Source organism: Anas platyrhynchos, chromosome 13 (assembly GCF_047663525.1).
Source record: "Anas platyrhynchos isolate ZD024472 breed Pekin duck chromosome 13, IASCAAS_PekinDuck_T2T, whole genome shotgun sequence".
In the NCBI taxonomy this organism is placed as follows: Eukaryota; Metazoa; Chordata; class Aves; order Anseriformes; family Anatidae; genus Anas; species Anas platyrhynchos.
This window is the reverse complement of record NC_092599.1, coordinates 19,582,598-19,610,033: the sequence shown is the minus strand read 5'-3', so window position 1 is coordinate 19,610,033 and position 27,436 is coordinate 19,582,598. Positions and strand designations below refer to the sequence as shown.

General features: G+C 35.3%; 1 protein-coding gene across 10 annotated transcripts in view; it reads right to left on the bottom strand.

The window, feature by feature from the left end:
* LOC113845091 (uncharacterized) overlaps positions 1 to 27,436 on the bottom strand; it is an 83,336-nt gene that overhangs the window by 10,310 nt on the left and 45,590 nt on the right. For 7 of the 10 annotated variants that reach the window (XR_011812535.1, XR_011812534.1, XR_005269172.2 and 4 more), the window contains exon 3: positions 2,181 to 2,282. The exons of the other annotated variants lie outside the window; for them this stretch is intronic. Coding sequence is in view for 3 of the 7 variants with exons in the window: in XM_027467887.3 (XP_027323688.3) it covers positions 2,181 to 2,282 (102 nt within the window). In the remaining 4 variants the exon portion in view is untranslated. The remainder of the gene's footprint in view (positions 1 to 2,180; positions 2,283 to 27,436) is intronic. 10 annotated transcript variants of the gene reach the window in all.

Below are 27,436 nucleotides of genomic sequence, written 5' to 3'. Positions count from 1 at the left end.
ACGCTCTTGCTACCATCTTACATTAAGAGAGTAAAAGCAAGTACTCCTAAGCATTGCTAAAATACCTACACTATAGACGTGAACAATAAACGGACACTTCAGTCAAGGGCTATTTAGTACCATCGCAATAAACAGTCAAGGTTCAAGGACAGCTGCAAATTAATTTCTTCAGTATCAAGCATCTTCTGGGCTACCACAGGCTCCCTGTTATTCTACGATTATGGCACTTACTATGCACAGACAGTTTTAATGGATCTGAAAGAATTATAACAGAGGTCATTATGAAGTATTTCACTAATGTACTTGATGCTCTTTTCCTTGCTTCCAAAAATACAATCACACTGTTTTAACATAGCTGTTTTATGTAGTAATGAACTTAGGAATATCCAGCAGTAATGACGATACAGTGCAGAAGAGAAAAACATTCTGTGCAAATTAATGTACTGGAATGTTCTTTAGCATGTCACTTGATAAACCAAACAGAAAGATCAACACTGTTATTAGTAATTGGTTAAAAAAAAAAAAAAAAAAGGAATAGAAACAGTTGTGGCAAAGCATTCACAAAGCGTTCAAAATTAAGACATTTCATGAACTGCTAATACTGCTCTAAATACTTCAGAAAATATTTAATATGAATGTTATTACAGACTGTAAAATTCATTTAGGTTTATTAAGAACTCAGAAAATTTATCTACTGAAATTTAACCTGAAAGGATTAGATGAGTGAGTTCGATGTACAAATTAAGCAGCAGTTTTAGTAAATGAAAAATCACACTGCTAAGTAAGCACAAGCTTGGTGAAAAAATGAAGTCGGGAGTATTAGGAAATAGCATATTTGGGTAAATAGGAACTCTCCATATTTACACATGGCAGGACTGGGAATGAAACCAAAGCAGTCTCTCTCTTGCATATATCACAAAGAATTCACATATATAATACATAACACTCTTATTACAGAAGGCAGTTAGTAGATGTGTGAGGTGATTCACAGTTTTAGCCCCCAGTTTGGAAAAACTCTTTTAAAAAACTGAATACAAAGAACAAGTCTCATGATAATGAGACAGGAGACAGAGTTCTATTTTCCCAATTGTCAAATTAATTTTGAAGACCTTAAATGTAGTCAGTACCCTCAAGGCACTGACCGTCTGTGTTGCCTCCCAAATAGCTTACTGATGCAGGAAGGAGCTCTTTTTTCTTTTGCTTGAGTCATGGCCTCAGAAGCTGCTCAGCTGGAAGATTCTCAGTTATAGACACAGAAGATAAAGCAGACAAAGAGCAATGGCCATAAACCAGAAGGAAATCTTCAGCAACAGCCTAGGAAAACATTTTGAGAAAGGACAACTGGATAGAGAACAGATAGGGAATGAGCCATTATGCTAGCAACACAGGAGTCAGACAGCGAAGTGTCATTATTGACACTGAGAGACATTAGTGAAAAAATCCTGCTAAGATATAAAACTGAACCATCGTATGTCCTTGATAGAGCTTATAAAATCATGCTTTATAAAGTACAGCTACATTATAAAGTATACAATCATTAATTTTTGAGGCATAGGGTGCAAAGATAGAATTGTATTCAATTTATAATTGAATTGACAAGGACTAGGAACTTCTGACACCAGAATGACAATGTATTCAAAGCATTCAAGCTCTGACGAGCTACATTAGCCATCCAAAATAGACTATGTATAAGCATGTAGGAATTGAAGACAAAGATCAGAGTACAAAGTTATTGCATGCTGAGCTGAAAAACAGACTGGAAGTGGGCATAAAGATGAAGTCACCTCACAAGAATATCATAATTGTTCCTTTGTCCCAGTGCAGTAAAAGGGCATAAGCATATTCTGAAGCCCACACCATTTGAATTAAGCATGTTCTTAAGTTTAGTGTGATTTCAAGATGTACTTTAAGTGTTTTACTGATTGGGATTAATCCATTTTACAGTGTAAAAGCAATAGCTTTAACAATGACAAAGGGTCTGTCTTTCTGTCGGTCTTAGACTTCTTTGGCACCTATGACTGCTTGCTTTGGACTACATTATGATACTTACACACATTTTGAGCTTTCTTCGGTTTTATCCATTTCAGTGGGAAGACATACAAAGGCTAAAGCTTTACAATTCAATCCAGGTCACAATTAACAAGATGCCAACCAAAGATGAAAAAGAGTAATTTTCTCACTGCTTAGATCTTGGTAAGGAGTCCTCAATTCTGTTGCTCTTGTCGAAACAGTTGGAGTTCCTAGAGCTACTGCTGTATGGGCAATTTCTAGCCCTTACCTTTCTGAAACAGACGAAGAATGTAAAGGAAGGGAACTCTGCAAAGGAAAAGTTACTGCATTTTTTGTTTATGTCTTTTTATGAAAAAAAAAATATATATATATATACACATATATTTATATACAAAAATTATAACATTAAAGTTAAGCTGAAAGCTCAACAACAGTTCTTCACTCTCTAGATCCAATATTAAAATGTCATTTGAAAAAAATTCAAGAACACAATAACTGGCTCATAGCAATTGCAGATCAACTTATTTTTTCTTTTTTGGCCTATAAACTCTCCACTGCTTAAAATATGCTGAGAGTTTCTCCCTTAGTCAAGCCTTTAGGAAGGAGATAAAATGACTCTGTAAACCTAAACTTGTAGTCCATGTTTGTGTTAATTGTGATATAGTATCAGCTGTTGGCCAAAATTTTAATTTAATCACTCTTAAATTTCAGAAAGTTACCTGAAGTCACTGAGGACATGCTCCTGCATTTGCTTGCTCACATACAGAGCCATAAAAATATACATACTTGTTTGTATAATTAGATGCTATATCCAAACTATGTACATCTGTATGCATAGATATTTTAGATATTTACAAACACTGTGCCTCTTCACTCCCTTGAGAGCACGCTAAAGCCCTTACTAACATAAACTGATCAAGATTTCAGCCCAATGATTTTTAGGCTGGGGCTTCCAAACAGGTGTTAGGATTTGTAGATAAGTCCTATACTGTCACATGGTTCAAACCCAGAATACAGGGTCAAAATATGCCAAAGGTTAAGAATCGTTGTTTAATGCTATTTATTTCCAGCAAAATTATGTCAGACTGCCTTTAAAATAGGCTTTTCCTAAATTTTCCTCCTGCTGTTTCACCTGATTGGATTAATCTATTTTCCACTCAATGGTATGAAATAGCTGTGTGACAAAGTGAAAAAGAAATCCCAAACAGAATATAAAATTAAATATAAATTATTTGAAAGTATGTTACAGCAAAGGATAAAAACACATAATTCTATCATCGAAAAGAGTTGACTGTCAAAAATCCAACACACAAAGTACATATGAAATATACAATCTGTTTTTTTTCATGTTTGAAAAATTACATTAATCCTTTTAGTGAATTTTTTTAACGTGTGGAGTACATTAGTCTGGATTAACGGATGGTGTTTATCATACTTTGTATTGTGGTTTCAGGAAATAGTCTGGCAATGCTAGGTTTCTACAAATGGATTTAAAATTAATCAACATCTATTTATGAGAAAGTTTAAACCATTATTAATACACTGTAAATACAGATCTCCTTAGAGCTGACCCCAAGTGTCTACCATCTGCTGAACTGTTGTAATCACATTTTTAAAGAGCATGGTCATACATAATGATTCTTCTCAGGAAAGAGCATCCTTAAGTACATCAGCAACATTTTAAATTCCACTTGTGTAATGCAATAATTTCCTACCGCCCTTTACTAAGGAAAAAAGCATATGGCGGTGACTAAAAGCCAATCAAACAACCCTTGATTTCTTTTCAGTACTGCATGAGTGATGAAGGGTTTTTTATTTATTTTTAGAAAAAGAAACTAAAAGACTATAGCTCTCAGATTTTTTTTTTTTTTAATTTATTTATTTTTCCATGAAAAGTAGGTACTAACGCTGGCTTAGCTACAGCATTTTTGATGTTAATATAGGTATACATAACATTAAGTCCAAATACTAATGGTCTGATAAATTCAGCTATATTATATACGTGAATTAAATCACAGTTTTAGTGAAGCCATCTGAATCAAATATAAGTGCTCCAAACAACTTAATTTGAAGTACTCCATAAAGTCCTTTCTAATCCTGACAACATTGTTCCAAATTAATGAACAAGGTATGAAGCATCAGTTTACAACTCGTCTATTGGAAACAGGGACAACTCATCCTGTACTGACATTATTTACACATCAAGGATAAGCAGTGCTATTCATTTAAGACATTTAACTTCTTTTCATAGGACAAGTGTGAGAGAGAAGGGAGGGGAATGAACCCCCAGATCAGTCTTCTATTTCCATGACACTTGTCAGCACACAACCCAGCTACAGGGCACACTGCAGTATGTTTTTAAACAGCGCTGCCACATAGCACCTACTGGCCACACCAACCTTCCTGTCTCCAATGGAGAAGCTATTTGGTGGCTTCTGCAGGAAAGCAAGTGAAAGAGGTGCTGTTATACGTAAAACCATCTTAGTTCGGTGCTCTTCTTGCAAGTCCTTCCCAACATCAAATCCCTCTCTAGGCTGTTGCAGCAAGAAAACCCTACTTGTATGTAGACAAAGGAAAGACACGTCATTCAGATTTCCAAAACTTAATACATACTTTTCCACTTACTATGCATTCTTTCAGCTAACTGATGGTCAAGATCAGGCTTTATGCCTGAACAACGTAAATCACTGACAACTATACCTACTCACTGTTTAACATGAGCCAACAGCAAGGAAGTTTTCTTTTAATTTCCTATTTTGGTAGTGTTTTCTGTAATAGGCTTAAGGCGCATAGCCAAGACTCTCATGCACTACGTTAACACAATTAAATAATTTTAATCAGCAGTTATCCTGTGAAATGAGCAGCAAACACAACCAGAATATATACTGTCATGTTATTGAAAGGGTTCACCTCCTATTTCCCAGTGCAACTGCATAATTCATTCGTAGATATTTGTTTTTGTGGAACAGATTGTCAGCAAATGTGAACTTCATTGGTTAAATGATATTTCAGTGATTCATCCCAGATGATATGTTGTTTGTCTGGGGGGGGGGGGGGGGGGGAAGGGGAGGGGGAGAAGAGAACTGTAACTAACTCTGAAGAAGAATGCTAAAAAATCTGTAGTAGTGGGCCATCATTTTGAAAGTATATTTACAAGACACAAGCAGAAGTGCAACTACCCTCTACCACTTCTGTCTCAAAACCCGTCTATACTTATAGACTGATTTTTGCCCTCTAAAATTGGAAATAACATTTCACGATTTTAGAGGTGGAATTAGGTCACGGAATCTAACACAGAATCACGCGACCTCTTCCTGGGCTCCAGTTATGATTTTCAGCTGCTTGCAGTGCTCAGACGGCAGACTGCCAGGCTCCAGAGAACTTCACTACAATATATTGCTCATTCTGTATTAAGAAAATAAGAATGAACTGTGCACCTCTCCACCCATCCTATGCCATTGTCAATATAATTCCAGCATATATTCTGCAGTCACTAGCTCTCCTTTGGAGATTTCTGGAGACTTTTCTTTCTTTTTTAAATCCAAGATATTGTTGAGTTGTCAAGTTGAGCAATTATCATTCCAGCTAAAGTTTGTAACTTCAAAAAATAATTTCATTTTTATATCTCATTTTAGAAATATTTTTTAATGTGAATTAGACACAAGATTTATTCAGTACTGTGACCCACAAATAGTAGCCATGTTTCACATGGTGTTTTCATTGATATTCACCAATCTTATGGATAAACAGAATGACTACCACTAAATCAATTGAGCAATTACTCCTGATTTTTTTTTTTTTAAACTTTCTTCAAATGCTAGTAGACATGTCTGTAATTCTTCCAATTAAAACAACAACAGCAAGCAAGCAAACAAACAACCATCAAAAGCACTCTAGGAGTTTCAATGACTCAAACAACTCATAGTAAGATACTGTTTTTCAGCTTTCAGCAACCAGTAGTAACAGAAAATCATTTTCATAGGATGCTTTTGTAAGTCCAATGTGAAATAATTTTATCATCATTACTGCTCTGCAAAGTTTGATGAGCTTGCTTCAAATTGACTTGACAAATCATTTTCTTGAATATGGCAGGCTTGATTTCACTTGTCCAAATAGACTCCATTCCCCCAGAATAGTCCATAATTTCCCAGAGAACATGGAGAAGAAATTTCATAGACCATGAAATGGCCTGGTGAGGCTGTCACTACATGGACAGCTCACTTCAGAATATACACCTGCAACTACGCAAATCACCAAAGAAACCTAAAAGTTAAATCATTGCTGTGAAATGATCTGGACATGTTGAATGAATGGGATGACATTTACCAACGCACATTAATTCCATTTACTCAGGTCCTTTATTATTTTATCATATATTATTTTATGAAGAATGTGTTAGACAAGCCTGTTCATATAAAATCAAGACTATCTACAGTGGCAGGGCTTGTCTTTTGTTTTGTAACTTAGCAATATTCGTTGGAATTCAACTGGCAGGTTAAAAAAAGATTGGGGTGGACATAACTTGAGTAAAGCCTTCTGAAACACTACCAGCAGGCTACTATTATGCTATTACTGCAACTGATTACTTCACTAAATGACTAGAGCAGCCTTCACTTCCCAGGTTACTTCCAGAACAGTAATCAAGGCCTCATTTTCAGTCATGAAGGAAATCCAAATGAATTACTCTTTTACAATGGGCGTACATTTATGTCTGCGGAATCTGATGAATTTCCAAATGAGAGAATTATTAGTTACAGACATTCTCCTGTCTATTATCATCAGACCAACAGGTAAAGAAAATGTTTCAACAAGACTCAGAAAGCTTCTCTGCAAGTTGTTGTCCTACAAAGAAAGCTGTGGCAATAATTTGCTTAGCAGTTTTTTTACAAACTAAACAGAAACTTGTCTGGCACACAGATCCAGATGTCTCCCAGAACCTCTGCAAGGCAAGGCTACAGAAACACAGCTTTGGTCACCTAGAAATCTGCCAGACCAGTACGGTAAAACTCACGTGAAAGAGCGTGCAAGACAGTGACAAAAATAAGACAATGTACATTGATGCAGCATGTGTGACTTGCACATTATATTGCAATTTTTTTTTTTGTATTTATTCAAATCAAAGCACTAATCTTGACCCACAACTCTGTGCAAGAGAAATATTCTTTCTGTATAGGTATTTCAGACAAGAAAATACAATATATTTTTCATTTTTCCACTCAAAGGCTAGGTTTGTGGTTCTCAGGTAAATTTGGTAATGTCAATTATTTACTTCCTATGTGTTTTTGCAGTGAAATCAAAACATCTCATGTATGTCTCCATATCAATATGGTCCTATGCTAATTAACAAAATTTGCAAAGGCATAAAATCTCACTTGCCTTCATCTGCATTGTTGTTTTTAGCGCTGTACTGAATCTCTCTGAGAGAGATTCATTAATATAACTTATTCATTAATGTAACTAATTACATTGATATATTAATAATTACCAAAATGCATTCATATATTAATAACTAAAGTAACTAATGCACTACTTCATTTACCATTAAAAAAAAAATGGGATGCTTTTAAAGACACCCTTATTTATGCTTTCCACTTTTCTTGCAGGATTTTTCCTTTGTTATCTACGGGTATTCTTAAGTTCAAATTATAAATCACTTCAAACTGTTCAACGTCTTTTCAGGCTTCTAGGATAAACACAGCAGAATGCTAGAATGCTTATTTTGAATACAACTTACATGAAATACAAGGCTGTTAATCAAGGTTCGAAATTTAAATCTATTGAAATTTGCAGAAATACCTGCCCTCCTCAGCTATTTCTAGGAATACATCACTGGCCCTTACTTAAAACTACATATTACATGTTTTGGAATAGCCAAATAATCCTTTATTGGTGACTAATGCAAAAGGAATGTACATAATTTGCCTTTTATAAGAAAAATGACCCTTATGAAAGAAATAAGCCTAAAAAAATCTATTTAGGACTTTACACCTGTGTTTGCTCTGGAATTCCTATTTGTTAGCAGACCTGTGACAAATGCATTCATCCTGTGATAGGTGTTACTGTCTGTCCAAAAGCAATTAACATAACCTCTGTCAGACCAACAAAGCAAAGCAAAGCTCAATGCTTTTGCTGCATTGTCTCTGTCAAAATCACTCTGCTAGCAAGAAATCAACATTGGAGCCATCTTTCAACGTAGTATTGTCATTTCTTCCTTTGCCTCAATACCCCTGCATGCTTTTACCTTCACAAGGATTTTTCTCATAAGCTCTGTTTTATTCTTTAGCCTTGCAGGATAGCAGGAAGCATTCTACAGCATAATGCACAGTGAGACTGTCAAATGAAAATACTGGGAATGAACTTCAGTGTCCGATTTCTTTAATTTGTTTTATTAGATTAGTTGTTAAACCCACAGTTAAGTTTCCCATGTGCAAGTATAAAACCTGCTTGTTCAAATTTTCAGATTCCCTGATTCTATTAGTTTTACTTGTCATAATTAAATATACCAATCATATCTTTACTTATTGATTTTCAAATTATCAGTCAATTTTCAAATTATTCCCCATGTGTGTATGGAATATTTAGCTATACTTGTTACATTTCTCAGAAAATTGAATGCTATGAACATCTGTAATTAAAGGATATTTTATCTGTGGCCAATATACAGACAAAAACCCATATACACATACAGGTCTATCTGCATAACTCATAAGCAATTTATATGATGTGCAGTAAAGTAATATTAACAACAAACAATACAACAACCACTAATTATCAATATTGATTTATACTCTACAAATCGATTTTAATTATTATCCTTAGTATCATTTAAAATATATGTGCTTTGTTTACAAACTTGATTAGCAGTGACAAGCTACAAGCCAACCTAACTGGCAATATCTATGTGTGCTTGATTAATAAGGGACTAGTAGGTGACAATTGACAAGACAGTCAGGCTTGTATTCGAACTTGCTCTGAAAATGAGTGAGGTAGGAGCTATGGCTACATTACTGCATTGCACAACACCTTTAGTCGGATACTTTATATTTTAAATGAGAACATTGGGTGCCAATACTGCTTTTTGTCATCCCCCTGGAAAGGATTTTATTTAGTGGGACAATGGCTGGCACAGCCCACCCCAGAGCTGCTTACTCTTGACAGCGAAAGGAGACTTCTCATACCCACATTAAACAACCGGGGAGCAGGACAAGCTGGGAGAAAAGCATGAGGAAGGTTCATGCCAGGACAATGCAATCCAAACACCAGCTAGTCCAAAGTAGCCTTTGCACCAGTGCAGTATGCTGATTTGGTCAGAAGGAATCCCAAGTTGTTTTCACATATGAAGGGTTTCGCTTTATTTGTATACTGAAAAAAAAAATAATGAAAAATAGGATGAGAGAATTTCTTTACCTTTGTAAAAAAATATATATATATATTATAGATGGTGATGGATTTCTTGATTTCACAAAGCCTATTCAAAGACCTTTCTGATTAGCAAATTTAAGAAATTAAACCAGCCTTTCCTGCATTGTTACTTGCTGTTGTTCAGAAAAAAATGACCTAAAAACTGTTCTTGAAAACTTCAGTATTAATACACCCTTCCACTACACCATTTCTCTTTGCTAATACTCACTGAACTGCCCTCAGGAATTTCTCTGATGCTTCACCCTCAGGAGTTCGGGTAGCAAAACCATTTTGCTCTGGAAAATTCTGGGCTGTGTGTACTCACTGGCAGTACATGACTGAATACTGCAGACCCCAGTAGTGAGCCTTTTTTGAACTGATGGCAAATCTTTTAAATTTCATCTTATAAATATATATATTTATATTTAACTTTCTTTATGTAGTTATGCTCAGGCAATTTTCATCAAAACTACTTTGCAGTTTGACACTGCATCACACCAGGGCTTCAAAATGTAGTGCTATAACAAGCTTTTCAGTGATACCATGATACACTTTTTAGAATCAACGTAATGGAAGATCTGAAAAGAATTACTCATCACTCCTGAAAACTGGAGAGATGGGTGGCAAACATGCTGAGCAGCAGACAGCACTGCCTGGCAGGGTGGAAGTGCCAAGTGCCATTCCTGCCTCGATGATGCCTACACAGAAGACCTATGGGGAATCAGAAATATATTCAAGGTTGAATGGTTAATTGAAAGGGCAGAGAGCAAACACAAGCTTGACTGATAGGTGAAAGAACTTGAGAGCATAATTGATGGGGGTTGAAAGGAGGTGAGAATCTTTTCTGTCGGGAGCTGTTATTTTCTGTCAGATTTGATTTGATAGTAAAGGAGGGCTCTTAGGCAGCGTGCTGACACAGGCGTGTTCATGCACAGCTGCTTCAGGATTAAATATTCCCAACTCCACTCTCACTACCAAACAACTCCCACCTTGATTTACATGCTTAATCCCAGCAGTGCACAAATTCAGTGCACAGAACAGCTTTGGTGTGAGGAAGGGCTGCTGTCCATCCCACCAGCCTGGCAATGCAACTGCTACCCCATCTCATAATGCAATTGCTGCTCCGTTCTCAAGGTCACTTAACCATCACAGGTGTGATACAGATCAAACAGGCACACAGTCATACCAGTTTTCCTAGGTTTCAAACTAATTTGTTCCTTTGGACAGCTTTCTGCATGTGATCTTTTCACAGAATATCCACCACGAGCATGGCCAACATCCCCTGCACAGAGAATAAATACCATGGGAGGATGGAGAAAGGCATTGGTACATTTCTCTCGTCCATGTGCTTCATGTCTGCTGCTGCAGCTGGCAGTTTCCTGAAGCTGCCAGGTGAGGCACAGCACTTGCACAGCTTCTCTGCTGCACCTTGCTACCACAGAGACTTGGAGGAGCACAGCCCTGGCAGGGCGAATTGCCCCAGGTGCTGCTGGCGAACCAAGAGTACCACTTGCTGGCTTCATGCCAAAAAGGGTAACAGCGAAGGAAATATTTTCAACACCTCTCTCCTTGACAGATTAGGCATAATGAGGTATCAGCAAATAATATAATAATAATAATAATAATAATAATAATAATAATAATAATAATAATAATAATAATAATAATAATAATAATAACAATAATAATAATAAAAACCCACAGTATCTCTAGTGTGCTTAATCCAAAAATTCCCTTTAGGATTTAGCTCCGTTTATAACCCAAAATACCCAAAACAAAAATTTCAGACCAACTTTTTCTCCCCTCAGCTAAACTATGTATACAGATGCACCTTTCACACAACTTCAAGTTTTCATATGCAGCAGACCACTCTAGACATGTTAGCTTTGTCAGCATCCCCTTACAGCATTCTACAATTAACTAACTGTCCTGCTGATCCCTCTGGAAGAAGGTACCTGCAGTGGTGTCAGATATGCAGTTATATGGATATAACCTAAAGGAAAAAAAAAATAACACTGTCAAATTGAAAACACTAAATAATAACATCTGCCAGCATTCCTTTTTTGTCACATCCAGGAAGGTGTAGACCCCAGTTCAACTTTGAGCCATTAAGCTCATCACGTAAAGACAGCAGTACCATCTTCTGTGACACATAGTTTTAAGCAATGTGCTCACCCCAGTGGATAGAAAGGTAATTCCTGCATGTAATGAGTACCGAATCACATAAACTACAAGCTAAGCTGCATGAACCCATGCAATAGCAAGCATTTTAGATAAATCTAGAATGCCTCTATAGTTCTATTACTTCAAGCAGCAGAGCTGCTTAGAAACAATCATATGACAAAAAAAAAATTGAAATTAAAATACAGGTGCCAATACTTTGACTGATTCACAGACAAAATTCTAGAATCTTGGGAGTGAAAGTGTAAAATAGGTCCTCAAGTAAGCTTTCCTTTACCTCAATTTTGTTTACTTGGAATTGCATTTAACAGTCATGGAAGACTGAAAATCAATGATGCGGAAACCACTTGGTAATTTATTTTGTAAAAATCTTTTTAACAGTTTTCAGAAGGCACAGCTGGATATCCAGCAGAAATTAAATGAAAGTTACTTTAAAGCTACCTTTAAAAATTTCTCTGTCACATACTGATTCAGACTTATTTTTCTAAAATACTTTTAAGTGTAATATTCAATACTTCACTATGAAATGCACTCATTCTTAAAATAATTTACTTATTTATCCATGATTTCTTTATTTATATGTATGATTTATCACACATTGCAAAGATGAAAGAATTCCACACTCCTTGCCTGTATCGGATATAGTTGATTCCAATAATTACTGTTTCGGGATATTTTTCTACTTTCATCTTGCTCTAGAATAAATGAATATGCAGAGAATGGTGGAAAATGGAAATCCTGCCTGCTGGAGCAAATATTTACTTATTTATTTAAATACATTATAGAAGGTGCTAACAAATGACAGCAGTTAGTGCATATCACAAGTATGAATTTAGCCTTTTAATGAATAATGGTTTCTCAAAATATTACTTGAAAACAAAATGTAACTGCAGTTTTCATGAGAAATGAAACAATTCCAGAAGCAAAACAAGTGTTAAGCTGACATTTCACTACTTTAGTATTTATTACAGCAAAGTGATTTTATGTAGGTATTCAACATAAAAAAGTTATCTGGAATACATTATTGCTCTTGGCAGACATGATATTTGCATGTTTATGGCTATTGACACCAAATATAGTAGGGACTGAGGGGGTTAATATGTCCCTTCATTCCTTCTGGAGGCCTGGGTTCAAATTTAGTTCAAGTCACAAGTGAAAATGTGTTTGGTGGTCTCAAAGCAAAACACATTTGTCCATACACTACAAAACCACCACATAATTTGGCACACATCTGCTCAATTGAATGCTTTTGCCCAGAAGACCAGAGCTGAAATAGCTGGAATGTCACAGGTTAGCACTGAGGTGTGCCGATAGCGGTATGTGGAAAAACATTACTGCTTGCTTGCTCTATGAATGGATCTTGGAGGGGCATTAAATTCATGCATAACATCCATTTCACCGTGAATCTCTGTGCTATTAATTAGCAAGATCATAAATTATCCTTTTATTGGTGAAATGCAGAAGCAACTTTGCTTTTTGTAATATTCTTCCTGCTTTCAGATTTTGGAAATGTTTTAGCACCTGAAATGCTCGACTTTTTCAGAATTTAAGAAGATAAATTAAAAAGAAATAATAAATAATCAAAAGATGAAGCTCTGACTCCACTATTTTCACTTGGAGGTTTTTCATTTATTTCAATAAGCTTGGGATTTCACTGGAGTAAATTTTTTTTGGGCCACATTTTCCATGCAGTCTTAATAACTCCTAATTGATACAAGATACACCAATGAAAGAGGGAAGAGTCATTTTTTAATTAAGAAGTATTTCAAGAAACAGTCAGAGTATGTATTAAAATATTTCATAAAAATACTAACTTATATACCTATTGGAAATGTATTTCTGATATATATTATATAATATATACTATACATATGTTATATATATTTTACATAAATTTCTGTGCCTATCTTAAATACTGGTTAACTGGACAAACAAAATATTTTATTTTTTTCCTTATCAGTCAATAAATACATTTGAATTATCAGATGAATTTTCCAGAAAGTAATTCATCCTCTCCTAACTCAGAAACTTAATGAAATTATTAAAAGAAATGATGTAAAGGTGAAGCAAAAGTAAGACACTGAACTCTTTTAAAATACTTCATTTTTGAAAATTCTGCTCTTAAACTAGGAGCATGAAGGAGCCAGACAGACATCTGTCTTTCCTGCAGAATGAATGCGCACAAATATTCCTGCAGCCTTCTGCTAAGAGACTTCAGGATCTCTACTGGTACACTTACAATAACACAAAGGCAAATGACCAAAAAGGCAAAATTCCTAAGGCTTTCTCCACCCTTCCCCATTCATCATTCTTTCTCTACAATATCATTTAGAGTGGTTGAAAACCTGGAAAAATAAGTCAAACAATTAAAAGCTCTCCTGTGATTTTTGTCAGTTATTATCGCAAACAATGGCAGGATTGCCTATCTTAGGGTAACCAAGAACTGGATAAATATAGCAGGATGCTTTCCACTTCTGTTAGATGTTGCTGGCTTCCCTCTCTTTTGCCTCCTTTCCCCCTAAATATTTGTTTCTGCAAGTATTTGAGTGTTTGAATTTAATTACAAAAACAGACAAACAAACAAACAAACAAACTTGCAAGAAAATGAAGCTTTTGGCTGAAATATGTTTGAGCAACTCAATCATAAACTACCTGCTTGTTTACAGGGACAGAAACATGACACATATTTATTAATATAAAACCGTAACCGGTATGTTCTACACAAGTATGTTCTACACAAGCATGAATGAAATAGCAAATTGTTGTGTCCATGGCTTCAGAATGGGAAGAGAAGCAGTCTTTCACCATTTATTGAGGGGAATTTTGCTTGTTTCAGTAACTGAGTTTTTTTAAGTTGTTTACTGGATCTGGCTCTGAACGAGTGCCCTGGACATCAGATAATTACCTGTTTGACAGTGCACGTGCCGCTTGCTAGCTCAATTTAGAACTCAACAAACATTTATTGAGCAGAAGATGTGTCAATGCTGAAAAGCCTATTATAAAATTTTAGATTGTCTACACAGATTAGAAAATAACAGTGGAATTAATATATTAATTAATCTTGGAACAACTTGAACCTTAATTTAGCTATGTATTTAAAATAAGAATCAGTAGTATTTGGCAAATATGAAATAAGTTGTTGCCATGTTGTCTAGGCTACAAAAATCTCAACTACATTTGCCTGCTTTATCACAGAACAAAACTTTGTCAACCTGTGTGCAGTTTGTGTGCACTGACTTTAGGACAGTGTGAAAGAGCAGCATCTTCAAGCTCACACATCAAAAGCCAATTATGGAATTCTCTGTGGCAGCTGAGATTGCATCTTGGGATTTCTGAGCATTTAGCATGGAAGCTTATATTTAAATATACCAGTTTTTAAATAATGAGTTTATTGCAAACAATGCAAAGAAAATACAATAATTAAAAAAAAATCATGAAGAAAGAAGTAAAACATTATCCTTTATTCCAATTCTAATATTTACATTAGCTACTTTAAGTCTATCTGAAAGTGTGTTTTCATTACGGAATATCTAAAGCAAACAGACAAAAATAATTAATAATTGTTACTAGCTGAAATCCTTACGACTTGGAAAACAAGTTTATATCAGATATTAACTGAAGAGCACATAAGGTAGCCAGCAAACTCTAACAAGACTTAAAAATAATCTGCAATATATAAAGCAATAAGAAAATCTCTGTGATTTCCTAGTGAGAGACTTGGATGCTGTCTAGTTCTACATGCTATAATTTTTGGGAAAATATTTTTTTGCAAATGATGGGAAGTCAGTAGTTACAGTTACTGCTTACTGTTGACATTAGGTGACTGTTCCTATGCCCAGAATACCACCTACCTCAGCTAAATGGTATCTTTATGAAATTAACAGAATGCGGTTACAACATGGCTATAAGAAAAAATATTAACGTCAAATTTTGGATTATAATTGGAAAACTGACCTTTGGAAAATATGTTACCACTGCAGTCCTGAACTGTACTGTAAAATGACAACTGTAAGATCTAGAAGAATGACGGTATTATGCAGTTTAGAAAATGCAGCAAAATAAAAATAATTATACTCTTTATGCTTCACTAGAACTCTAAATTAGAAAAAAACTTGAACCTTTCTATAGCCTTCCTCATGTGAAGTAATTCATGTTATTTTTCTGTCTTCAAACTGTCAAACACTTTAAAATGCATTCAGTAAACTTGTGGTTTGTGTGTGTGTGTGTGTGATCATATGGGCGATCTCCACTGGCAATTGTGACAGGCATTGTAAATAAAGTTCTTCCTAGAAACACCTCATAGCAATATAATTTAACAGCATACTTCTCCCCCTCCTTCCCCCCCAGTTGCTATACTTGGTAGAGAACACTGAAATACAAAAATCCCCGAATGCATATTAACAGAAAATTTTGAGGAGCTTCTACAAGAATTACTTGGATATTATATGGTTTCTCTTGCTATGTTACTTTTAAGACTTGTGCCACTCCTAAGTTTTAATTGGTGCTACATGCATTTTTAGTTGTTCTCAGTACATTGCTTTCCTGCCCAGTTCAGTATGTATTAAGGTATGTATTACTATATGCACATATAGCTTTATTAACACTATTAGTCTAGTCTTGTATCATTAAATTGAATAGCATTTTTCTAGTAAGGCCTCAAATCAGCACAGAAAAAAAGTCAGCCTTTCACAATTTTTTTCTTTATGGCCTCACAAATAAGAGTTGTTTTTCTGAGACAAGAGTGATCAGTTATGGTACTGTTTCTCACTACATACATTAAAATAACACTTCCATACAAAATTCTGGTAAATAAATTAATAAAATTCTACATAGGTAAGTATCTTGCAATAAACCTAAATACAGAAATGAAAGGGGAACAACATTGCTTTGTACAGACTGAAAGCAATGTGTTCGTAAATGCTCCAGAGATCAAGTTAGTCAAATCAGGAGTCAAAATACCTTTTTAAGGAGAGTTTCTGGATGCAAAGCTGAATGCAGCTCTTTTCTTTCCTTTTCCACCACATTAAAATGGCTACTGGAGGAGCATCCTATTTCCTCCATGTCCAGAGTAGCTTTGAACGTGCCTGGTAAGGACTGAAAGGAGAATCTAAAGGCTTGTTTGTCCAGAAGTGATAGAGCTGACATATCAGCCAGACTATTCTCCTCAACATTCACTTGCCTCAACAACTGTGGTAATGTCCTGAATGCACCAAAGGACATCGCACCGCATCGCACCTCTGAGACAACCTGCAGTGCTCTCCAAAACAACCTGCTTGGAAGGAAAACGTTAAAAAGCCAGAGTGGATAAGGAGAAGGACCACAGCTCTTACTCCTTGTTGGGTATTTCACTTCTTCACCAGGCACACAGACATAGCTCAGTTTCTTAGGAGAAGGAACCAGGCAACCATCCCAGGGGTAACATACAAAACGCTCAGTCAAAGCATCTGGCTGAGAGCAGGACTGCAGCTGGAGCCAGTGGGAAGACGCCCTGCCTCATCACTACTAATGTCTTGCCATGAACAAGCATCCTGTGAAGTTGCTTGCCTGAAGTCCTATTTATGCAGACTACTGCAAAACCCAGCAACAAGAATACAGCTGTCATAACGCCTTGAATGAAGCTATCTGAATGAACTTGCTATCTGCAGAAACCAGTTACGGCAAGAGGAGTTAAGCTTGAGAGCACAAATGCATGCCTCTTCCAACTAAGTAGCCTTTTGTACATGTATTTTGCTTACCCAAGTGATGGTTAATTTTAAGCTAAATCTTTCTCAGAAAATAATATTTGATTTAAAACACTGTATAATATACAACTATATTACAATTGTATTTAATCTAGCTGTTTGAAATAGTGCTAATGTACGAGCTAATGGAGAATGTAGAACTCGAGGCACTAAGCCTAATATTTATTTCTAAGACGACATTAAGTTTATTCACAGCATAGAAAAATAGAGACTTATAAATAGCCAATCTATCCCAGTTTATCAGTGACTGATGATTTAAAATTAAATCCACGGGAATTCTTGCAGGACTGAGAGAATCAAATGAAACAATAGCAATGGTGAAATGCAGTTTAAGAAATACCACACCATTATGGAACACCTTAATGAGGGAAAAAAACCCTGTTTGTGTCGATGGAGTTGGCAGAGACTCCTCTTCCAAAACTTGAACCAGATACAAGAATTGTACAAGGACTAATCTTCTTTGATCTAAAATTAAAAATAAAAATATAAACATAATATGATTAAACATGTTATTTTTTGAACTAAGCATTCTGGTTTGGTTTAAGTTTTTGTTGCTGGTGTTGTTTGTTTTTGTTTGTTTTGTTTTTCAATTCAGTGAAAAAATGATTTCATTTTATTGTGACTCAGAATGATCCAATTCAGCCCCATTTTTGGGGTCTTGTGAGAGAAATTAAATGAGTAAGGTATTCACCCACCTGTATTTTAGATACAGCTGCTGTAAGCTAAAAGATCTGAGTTAAGGCTCACTTGTAGGACAATGATCTTCTTGACAATTCCATAGCACTTTTTCACCATCTTTTTGACAACCATGTTATAAAGCATGGAAATTGGTGCTTTTTGATTCATGGCATCCATTAATGGCCAAAACCTCTAGGGCTTGCTGTGCATAATAAAGGTAATCCACTGAAAAACATTTCTGGGGTCCTCAGAGGGAAAGGTACAAAGAAAAAACACTTTTTTTTTTTTTTTTTAGTCACAATATTGTGTTATTCATTGTACATTTCAGAATACATTCATTGCAGTCATCCATCCCATCCCCTCAGAGTTCTATATTCCATTCCTCTACAAAACGAACTGCACTCTGGTTACCTGCAGAACAATCTCTCTTCACTTCCCATTTTATTAGAGCAGCTATTTATTTCTATTTCTTCTAATTAAAATCTTCATGTCAGTAGCATATATTAAATCAAGTTCCATTACAAGCCCAACTTTCAAAAGCACATGTTTTTAAGCAGCTCATATTTTGTCAAGACTAATTGCCTTAGTTCTACGCAATATTAGTTGCAGAACAGCCAGTAATAACCTTTAGTCCTGGCAAATTTTCTCTCTACAAGAACTCAATCACATAACATAAACAGCTATAAAAAGAGGCTTTTTTAAAGCTTTATTCATAATATGTAGCACATGCATGTGGCAATGTATATCAGATCACAACACTGAATGAAATATGAGATTTATCCATGATGTAAGTTATGCCAGCATAATAGTAAGTCGAGAGCATTAATTTGAATTTAGTTATATTAGGAAGGAGAGAGAAAAAAAACAACATGCTTCTTCACTAGTGCAGGCTTTCCCAAGTTAACATTAAAAATTGTTTTTTGATTCCCAAGTGTACTTAGCTGTGTACAATGGTTGATGGTGCAACTAAGCACAGAAAAGAAATACCAAGCTGTTAGCAGTAGAGAATCAGGGTCCTCCATATGTAGAAATGCACACTCAGGATTAATGATAAGGGAGAAAGATTTTACCTTTGCTATGGTAAGGCAGTAAAAAGAAAGCTGTAAGGACTTAAATTCAGAAAAATGAGAATTTAGAATGGCTTCTTGGCCTCACGAGGTTCACACCAAGAAGTAGCTGAAGCGCATATGGCTTGTACCACACGTTCCTGCATGCCGAGTGCAGGGCTCCTCTCAACTGGCAGTCAGACAACAACAGTGACCCTGCAGCAGGCCCCAAACAGGTTTCAGCAGGACCAGTAACACTGGCTCCATCAGCCCATACTGCTCCAATTCTCCCCACAACCTATGGTTTTCCTTAGGCAGCAGCCCCCAGGCCAACGCAGCACAAATGACCGCAGGTTGACAGAGCCCTGGCCTCAGACACATACCTGGGAGCATTCTTCAGACCCACAGGCAATGGAAAAGCCACATGTTGGCCATCCCTGACTTACTTTGTAGCCTGGATGTGTATCCCACAGTGCAGTTTGGATTATTCTCAAAAGCCCATATGTAATTTATGGGGTGTATTTACAAAATGTCTTTAGCTTAAGCCACTAAATTTGTTAATCCCCGGAGATGAGGATACAGTCTTCAGTATGGCAAATATACAGCAAGGATTTAGTACCAACTTATTTAACACTTAATCTAGTATATTTTAAGCCAATCTATTAGAGGAATATGCCTCACAGACAGTTTCCAGACCAGTGCAGAACACAGAGTGCCTAACTGGTGTCCAGTAAGAAAGAGAGCCTTCTCAAATCTTCCACTACCATACTATACTCTCATAAAAGTTGGCGCAGTAACAGAGGGCATTTTTATCCCATTCTGCCATTTTGCTGCTTTTCGTTTTTACTCACGTGAAGAGTTACAAAAAGGAGGAACCCAGAGCAGAATAATCTGAAATGCCACTCTATACAAAGACATAATTTTGAAAGCAGTAAGGTAAACATGAAGCAAGTCACCCAGTCTCTAAAAGAGAGAAAAGCCTGATAATGACTTACTCTGTGTAGTTCCATAAAATACAACACACCTAATAGTAGCATATTCTAAAGAATATGAAATGTACTGATAAGAACATACTTTATGATTTACAAGATTCTCTAAATTAAAAATATATCATTAGTTTCACAAGTGCTAGCTGCAGAGACCTACAGAAAGTGAAAACCTACATCGCAAGTTTGAATATGAAAAAGCCAAGATGCTTAAGAAACATAATCTTCCATAGGACCATTACTTATTTCATCAATAAGTTTGCCTAGTTCAAGCCAATTTTTTTCTAAAAGGTAATACAATCCTTTTTCAAAGGATCCAATGTCAAGGGCAATTATTTGTGAGCATTTGAGAAGTTCATAGAAACATTATGCATACAAATTCAATCTGGGAAATTTTAGGAAGTCCAAATTCATTAGGAAAGGTTGATCACAACTGAAAAGCAATTTGTGACTATGTCCAGCCCATTTATGAATGTTTTGCAATCCTTGAAATGAAATGTTTTCTTTAGTAGTTACAAAAACTGATCGGTATTGGATATCTTATTTTTTCTATAAATACTGTACAATTACTTACATATAAGAAAAATATCATTACACAACTAAAAAAGTTAATACAGGTTACTTTTTCAATGAAATACAGGTTTGACCTTGTATTAAGGTTATTTTTTCTACTTGAAAAAAGTTCAGAGCACCTGATATTTTATGTATGTGTGAAGAAAGCCATAATCAATGATCTTAAGTTTCAGCATGTTAGCAATATTAAAAGCAAGCATCTGCATAAATTTGTGCTGGATAACAGAATTAATTTTGCTAAAAATGGATACTATCAATGTTTTATTACAATAATTTTTACTCTAAACTGCAGCAAATCCACAAAGCCTTCCAAGCTAACCTTGAGTTATTTCAATAGATTTTTTAGTTCGTGATCCTAAATATGAAGAGAGGCAGGCACAAGTATCTCCTTGTGGCATAATGACATTCAGCTTAGTAATTTTAAGATTTCTGACGTATTCAAATACAAAAGTGCTACCAAGAAAGATGACTAATATAACTATCAAATAATCACAGGGCATTTTCTGAAGCACAAAGTACATAAATAACATTTCCAAACAGCATGACAGGTTTTCATTAATTTACCATATCGAAAAAGAATTTTCAGACAGAGTCCTGGGCTAACAATAGCTAGGTGAATAGATTCTCCAGTGCAGAGCCCCACTGCTGTCACAGGAGATCTGTGTAGGTGCAGCAGTTCATCCCTGCCAGCTATACTGTATATTTGATAGTTCTCTAAGGATTATGTGTTATGTAGAATAACCCAGTAATTGCAATAGCTCATTCATAAGAATACTATTGAAGGAGAATATAAAGACACAAAACAGATACAGAAGAGCTCTTTAAAAATATTTTTTCTTCAAATAAACCTTTCTAAAATACAGATGGTATTCATACTGAACAGTGACATAAAGCGCAATGTTTAAAAAAAATAAGTAACAAATGATTTTATTTCTGAAAACCTTCCTAAAGGAGTTTCCACAGAGAATCACAGAACATCCGGGGTTGGAAGAGACCCACTCATCAAGGGTCCAACTCATTCATTGAGTCCAACTCAAGAGGAAGTTCATTAAATTTAATATAGCTATCATGAACTTCATTTGTTTTTCAGTTGTTAGTTTTATTTGGAGTTATTTGCTGTTTCATTTACTGTTTTAGAAAGAAATTACATATAAAATGTCATTCAAAGATATATATACAACTGAATATTAATACCATACTGTTAAAAAAAACCAACACCTTCACTTAAAATAAAATCTTATATTACCTAACTATATTCATTTCCTGAAGAAGTTTAATAGATTAAGGGTTACTTTATGTACCAGACAACAGGACCTAACGGAGTTCAAGCCTATAAAACAGAGGTAGCTTTATTTCTGTTATTTACATTCTATACTGCGTTAACCTGTAATTGCATAAAAGTTTTCTTTAGCAGAGATCACAGCAACCAGAAACTGAGTTTTGCCAAGAAAACTGATGCCTTTTCCATTTAATTATTGAATGTGTTTCTCTGACAGAATTTTATCTTTGAGACCAATTTTCACATTAGCAACTTGGCCTTTTTCTAATACATTGCCTTCATTACCATCCTAATGCATGCTCTAAGTACATAAGAGACTGGGACATGCACAAGGGAGGTGAAACAGGAAGTTTTATGATTTCTGACATTCTTAAACCAGCATTACTAACTCTCCTAGGTCCTTCTTCACAAGATCCTATAAAGGCAAGTGTGTGTGATAGACTGGAGACTGATCAGGGTATTTTCAGAGCTACTGCAGGTTTGGAGTATGACACTGGCATTAAGCTAGCCATGCCTGCTGGGACTTTACAAGTATATTTCTCATTTGTCCATGAATGCTGAGGGTAATAACCACAGTGGTTTGAAAAAGAAGTTTGTAAAATCTCCTAATCACATTAATTTTTACCTACACACACACACAATCCTCTTTAAAATGGATAGAAAAAAAAATGAGACTGGACCAGGCACACAAACTGGTCTGTCTCTTTATGGTTCTCAAGGACTGAGAACTCACCTGGACCAAGCACTTTATTACTAAATCCAACATCAACTACATACACATATATCTGTTTTCATGACGCACATGTGGCATTTTTGCTGTATTCTAACATAATAAAGGATGTAAAGTGTCACAATACACACTTATGAGTCCAGCAAATTATTTCCTCTCCATTCTTTCTCCTCACTAGTTTCCACTTCTCAGATTTTTACTTCATTTTTCCTCAAATTTTCTTTATTAATTTGATACATTCTTTATTGCACTACTCCATCTGAAAACCAGAAACATTAGTTTTATCTATTGTGTGTCTAGAAAGAAAATAAGAAGGGACTGGATCTTGAGAGCCTCCTTTCTTAATTTTCACAATCAAGAGTGTATTACTGTTAAAATTTCTGAATCTTAGCTGGAACATTAAAGATGGCACATTTAGAAATATTAGAATTTTCTACATATCATACATCAGAAACTCAAAAAACAATTGGCACTGCTCTTTTGGCTTTCTATAGAAATGACTACAAAGACAAAACTTTTAAACAAAATTTTTTAAAATCCTGTCTCTCACTAGAAAACATGTACACATGTAACATTACAGAAACCAACTGTTTAATCATTTCCTGTAACTATGACTCTAATCCTCCCCAACCTTGACTGTCACCTATTAACAAGGCCCATATGGACCAAGTCCTCTGCTTTTTAGGGCAAAAATAACTAAGTCAATCCTATCAAGAAAACTGTTAAGTAGAATGTTTTTTTTCTAAAAAACAATACTAGAGAGTATTAAAAATCTCATTAGTCATCATTACCATACCTGGAAAACGAGAAATTATTATGGCCTGTATGCCACGTGTAGTTCTCCAATTCTTTTCACCAGAAACTGGTAAGAAAAGGTTTATCTAGCAGTGCAGATTTTCTTGAAAGAATAATCTTATGGGTTATCTCAGTGCTAAACAGATTGAACCAAGCTGAAGAGATATGTATTAGTACTGAATATAATATAACTTTCAAACTACAAGGGCCCCAATTATGTAAAGAATGAACCAAACCTACATCAGCTCACAATGTTTGTCGTTATTTTTGCTATTAAAAATATATATATGCAAATTAAGAATTAATGGAATTAGCAAACAATATCACTTATCAGTAGATGATTAATAACACCAGGAACTCCTAATCTTACAGAGTTTAGCATATTTTTGTTCACTCCCATCACAAGGCTTTCTGTTAAACCATTTACTGCAGTTGGTCTGGCTTAGCTTGTTAAGTGCACTGGTTGCTTCAGCAAGCAGAGGCAGCATTGCACAGAACTGAGCAATGAGCCCTAAGATTGTAAGACCTCATATTATCACATCTAAAATCTGTACCAAGTTTTTCAGGAAAAGACGTTCAGCTAAGTTACTGTTTATCTCTTTGGAAAATGTCCATGTTCAGCTAGACATGCTTACAAGTTCTAGTCTCTGCTGCCCAATTTCCAGAGCTGTACATGCTCTGCACTTCTGAATGTTAGGCTACTCAATACATGGCCAAGTGCCTAATTTAGATCTCTTAATTTAAAACACTTTTTTCAAGATGCCAGAATAACAAAGAACAATTGGAACACACTGATGCTTAAATGGCATTTCTAGAACCTGAAGTTGTGATAACAAAGAAGCATACTAAGGAAGAAAAACAAAGTCCAAAGCAATAATAGGTCAAAAAGAAGAAAACAAAGAAACTTCAAATAGCTACATATACACCTGGAAAGCAATAAAAATGTATTAATGGACACTGAAGAAGCTCCACCAGAGAAAAACTGAATTTCAGATCCAGGTTTGGATGTTATACAGAAGTATATAGAAGTGCATGGATCTTGACACTTAGTGCAATATTATTCTTTTCATGATCTATCAGAAAAGGGTCATTTATTTTGTATAACCACAATGCAATACTAAGAGTAGACTGCAACAGTGTTTAAGAGCATATATAAATCTTATTAGCAGCATACAGAATTTAAGCCAATACCAAAGTTCATTGTTGCATTATGGGTGAGATTAGGCATGATTACCAGAACCAAATCCTTTGTTATCCTGTTTCTAAAAACGAGATATAAGTTTGAATTAGTTTGCTAAAATCAACAAACTATTTGTATGGACTAAAGTACCAGCCTGCTTCCAAGTTCCAAATCTCAACCTGTAAACTCTTAGGCACATGAACCAGACTCTAAATGCACCTGGACACTACTATGGAAATACAGAAATAAATAGCAGAAGCAGTGGGAAAACCTATCCTGATGGAAGAAAAATGTTACATCCAAAAGGGAATGCGGCTTGCAGATACAATTGCAGTAACTACAAGTGAAATGGTTTTGTAAGTAGGTATCACATGGAAAACAAATTAGCAGAACTTGAAAACATCTGGAATAGATATCAACATAAGCTCAACAATGCATTTGAAAAGCAAACAAAGATATGAGAAGAAATATCACAGAAATAAAAGCAATACTGGAAGCAATAGTTAATACTGAATCACGGAGGCCTCAATTTAGTTAATAATAAAGATGTTATTTTTCTTTCATGGTTATTATTACTATGTTACATATATCCTGTCTAGTAAAATAAAGTGATGCATGAAATCAGTTAACACATTAGTACTGAAATATCTATTTAAACATGAAAGATTAAGAAAAAGAAAGATCCTAAATGAATTTACTTTTACTACATTTTGCCAATATTTTACCTACTATCTAAGTCTATACATGCAATTTTACCATTTGTATAAACAGGAAAAACAAAACAAAAAAACACAACCATCTCCTTCCCAGAAGGAACTGAATTACTGGAAATATATTAGGTCGAAATGTGAAAAACAGTCCACATTTTAAGATACACAAAATGCAGAGTATGGCATTGTTCTATACCAGATGTTTTAAATATGCAAGAAAATAGCCAGTTCAGGGTTAATTCAAGTGTCTTTTGTATATTGATTCATATTTTACATAATGCATAATGCTATATATTTTCTTAGTATATAAATATCCATGTGTTTCTCCGGTTGTGACATTAGGATTTCAGTACCAATTGCATTACCAGGGCTTTGCTCATAGCAATCTTTTAAATCTATTAACTATTTCAAAAAGCCAGAAAACCCCCTTATATCACTGTAGTTTCCCAGACACATTTCTCAGTAACTTTACCTTTTCCTCCCTTGATTGCTTCAGTTGCTGAAATGTCCATTCCTTCTTCAGTTCCCCACCTCATGGGGACTCATTCCTTCTAAGTTTGAATGCTGTCAGTGTGTCCTTCTTCACTCAAAATCTTACAAAACCTATCATACGTATGCATGCATACCTTGCTCCTCATTTCCCTGTAGCTTTACTATTCTTTGTTTAGAAAGCAGTATTCATTTCATAGAAATGTTTAAAACCACAGAAATGTTTCTTCTTACTGCCTCTACCATTTCACTATATGAAATTATACAATTTTTCTTCCTCTGATCAAGTAACTTTTATGTGGCTATAAAGAACATGCTTATCTTTAGTGAGCAATTCCACTTACCTCAAAGAAAACAATGTTGAGTATGAACTGTAAGTTTTGCAGAACTGGGAGCTTGTAGTGATGCTATAAGGATTCTCCTGTTTCTCCATTCAAGCTATGAAGTAGTTATTGTTCATGAAACACAAGTGATGAAAAGCAACTATTGACGAGTGAAAAAGAAAGAGCCCAAAACAACTTTAAATCTACTTTACTTTCTTGCCTCATAGATGCTTAGATGATGATCAACACACCCTTCAAATACCTGGATTGCATTTTGAGTTTTTTTGGTAATTTCTGCTCTTCTGATGTTTGTGCTACATTAAGGGAGTTTCTATCGTGCAGCATTGAAGCTGCAGGATAGTGGTTTGGATCCAAAGTCCAGAATTTTCGCAGTAATTTGCTACAGCTACAGAACTTTTTCCAGTATTTTAATTTCTCATTTCTTACTAATTTCAATTGTTTTCTACATCACTACTGAATTAGCCCAACAATATGAAATTACTTGATCTTCAAATTATGTCACTCTTTCAATTAACATAAAGTTAATCAGAGGCCTAATATACTTTGCAGCTCTGTGAGACAACAAAGTGTTTGTAATAGAGCACACAACAAATTACCAGTTTCACAGATGCAGCAAACAAACTGCCATAGCACAGAACTACTTTCCAGTAGAAGAGATCTTTGTCCAAGCAGGAAGCAAGGCCACTCTCTACCTCCTATATTTTCCTAACATGAATTGAACTCAGAAAACTAAGGTTATACCACCATGCTTGGTATCAATATATTTTTCAGTAGCTCCAAGCTACTGATTTGTTAACAAATGATATTAAGAAATTGGCTCCAAATAGTCATCACTCCTTATTTAAACTACTGCTTACTTACCAGATTTTTTCATAAGGCACAATTGTCTGGCACATAGAATATTCAGCTATATTCTTCAGCTAGAGAAAGCATATGCACTAGCATGTGCTCTAACTGCAAGAGGCTTAGTTTTCATGAAAGTTGTGTTTACTCAAGTTGAGCAACTTGTGCAGAGATGCACAACAGAGGATGAGACAGACAAGCAGCTAATGGAAACAATGCCTGCATACAATCTTTGAACTACTCATTGCAAAAAAGAGTGTGTCAAATTCTCTGTGCAGCATGTTCCTTACTAAGAAATAGATATTTAAGGGTAAAGAATTATGGCTGAATTAGTATCAGTAAAAATCAACATGCTAATTGCACTTGGCCTCCTTGAGATATAGGTGCAAGAGAATAGAATCCAGTTTCTCCACAGAAAATCTTTTATTTCTGTTCCTGCTTTATTTTGGT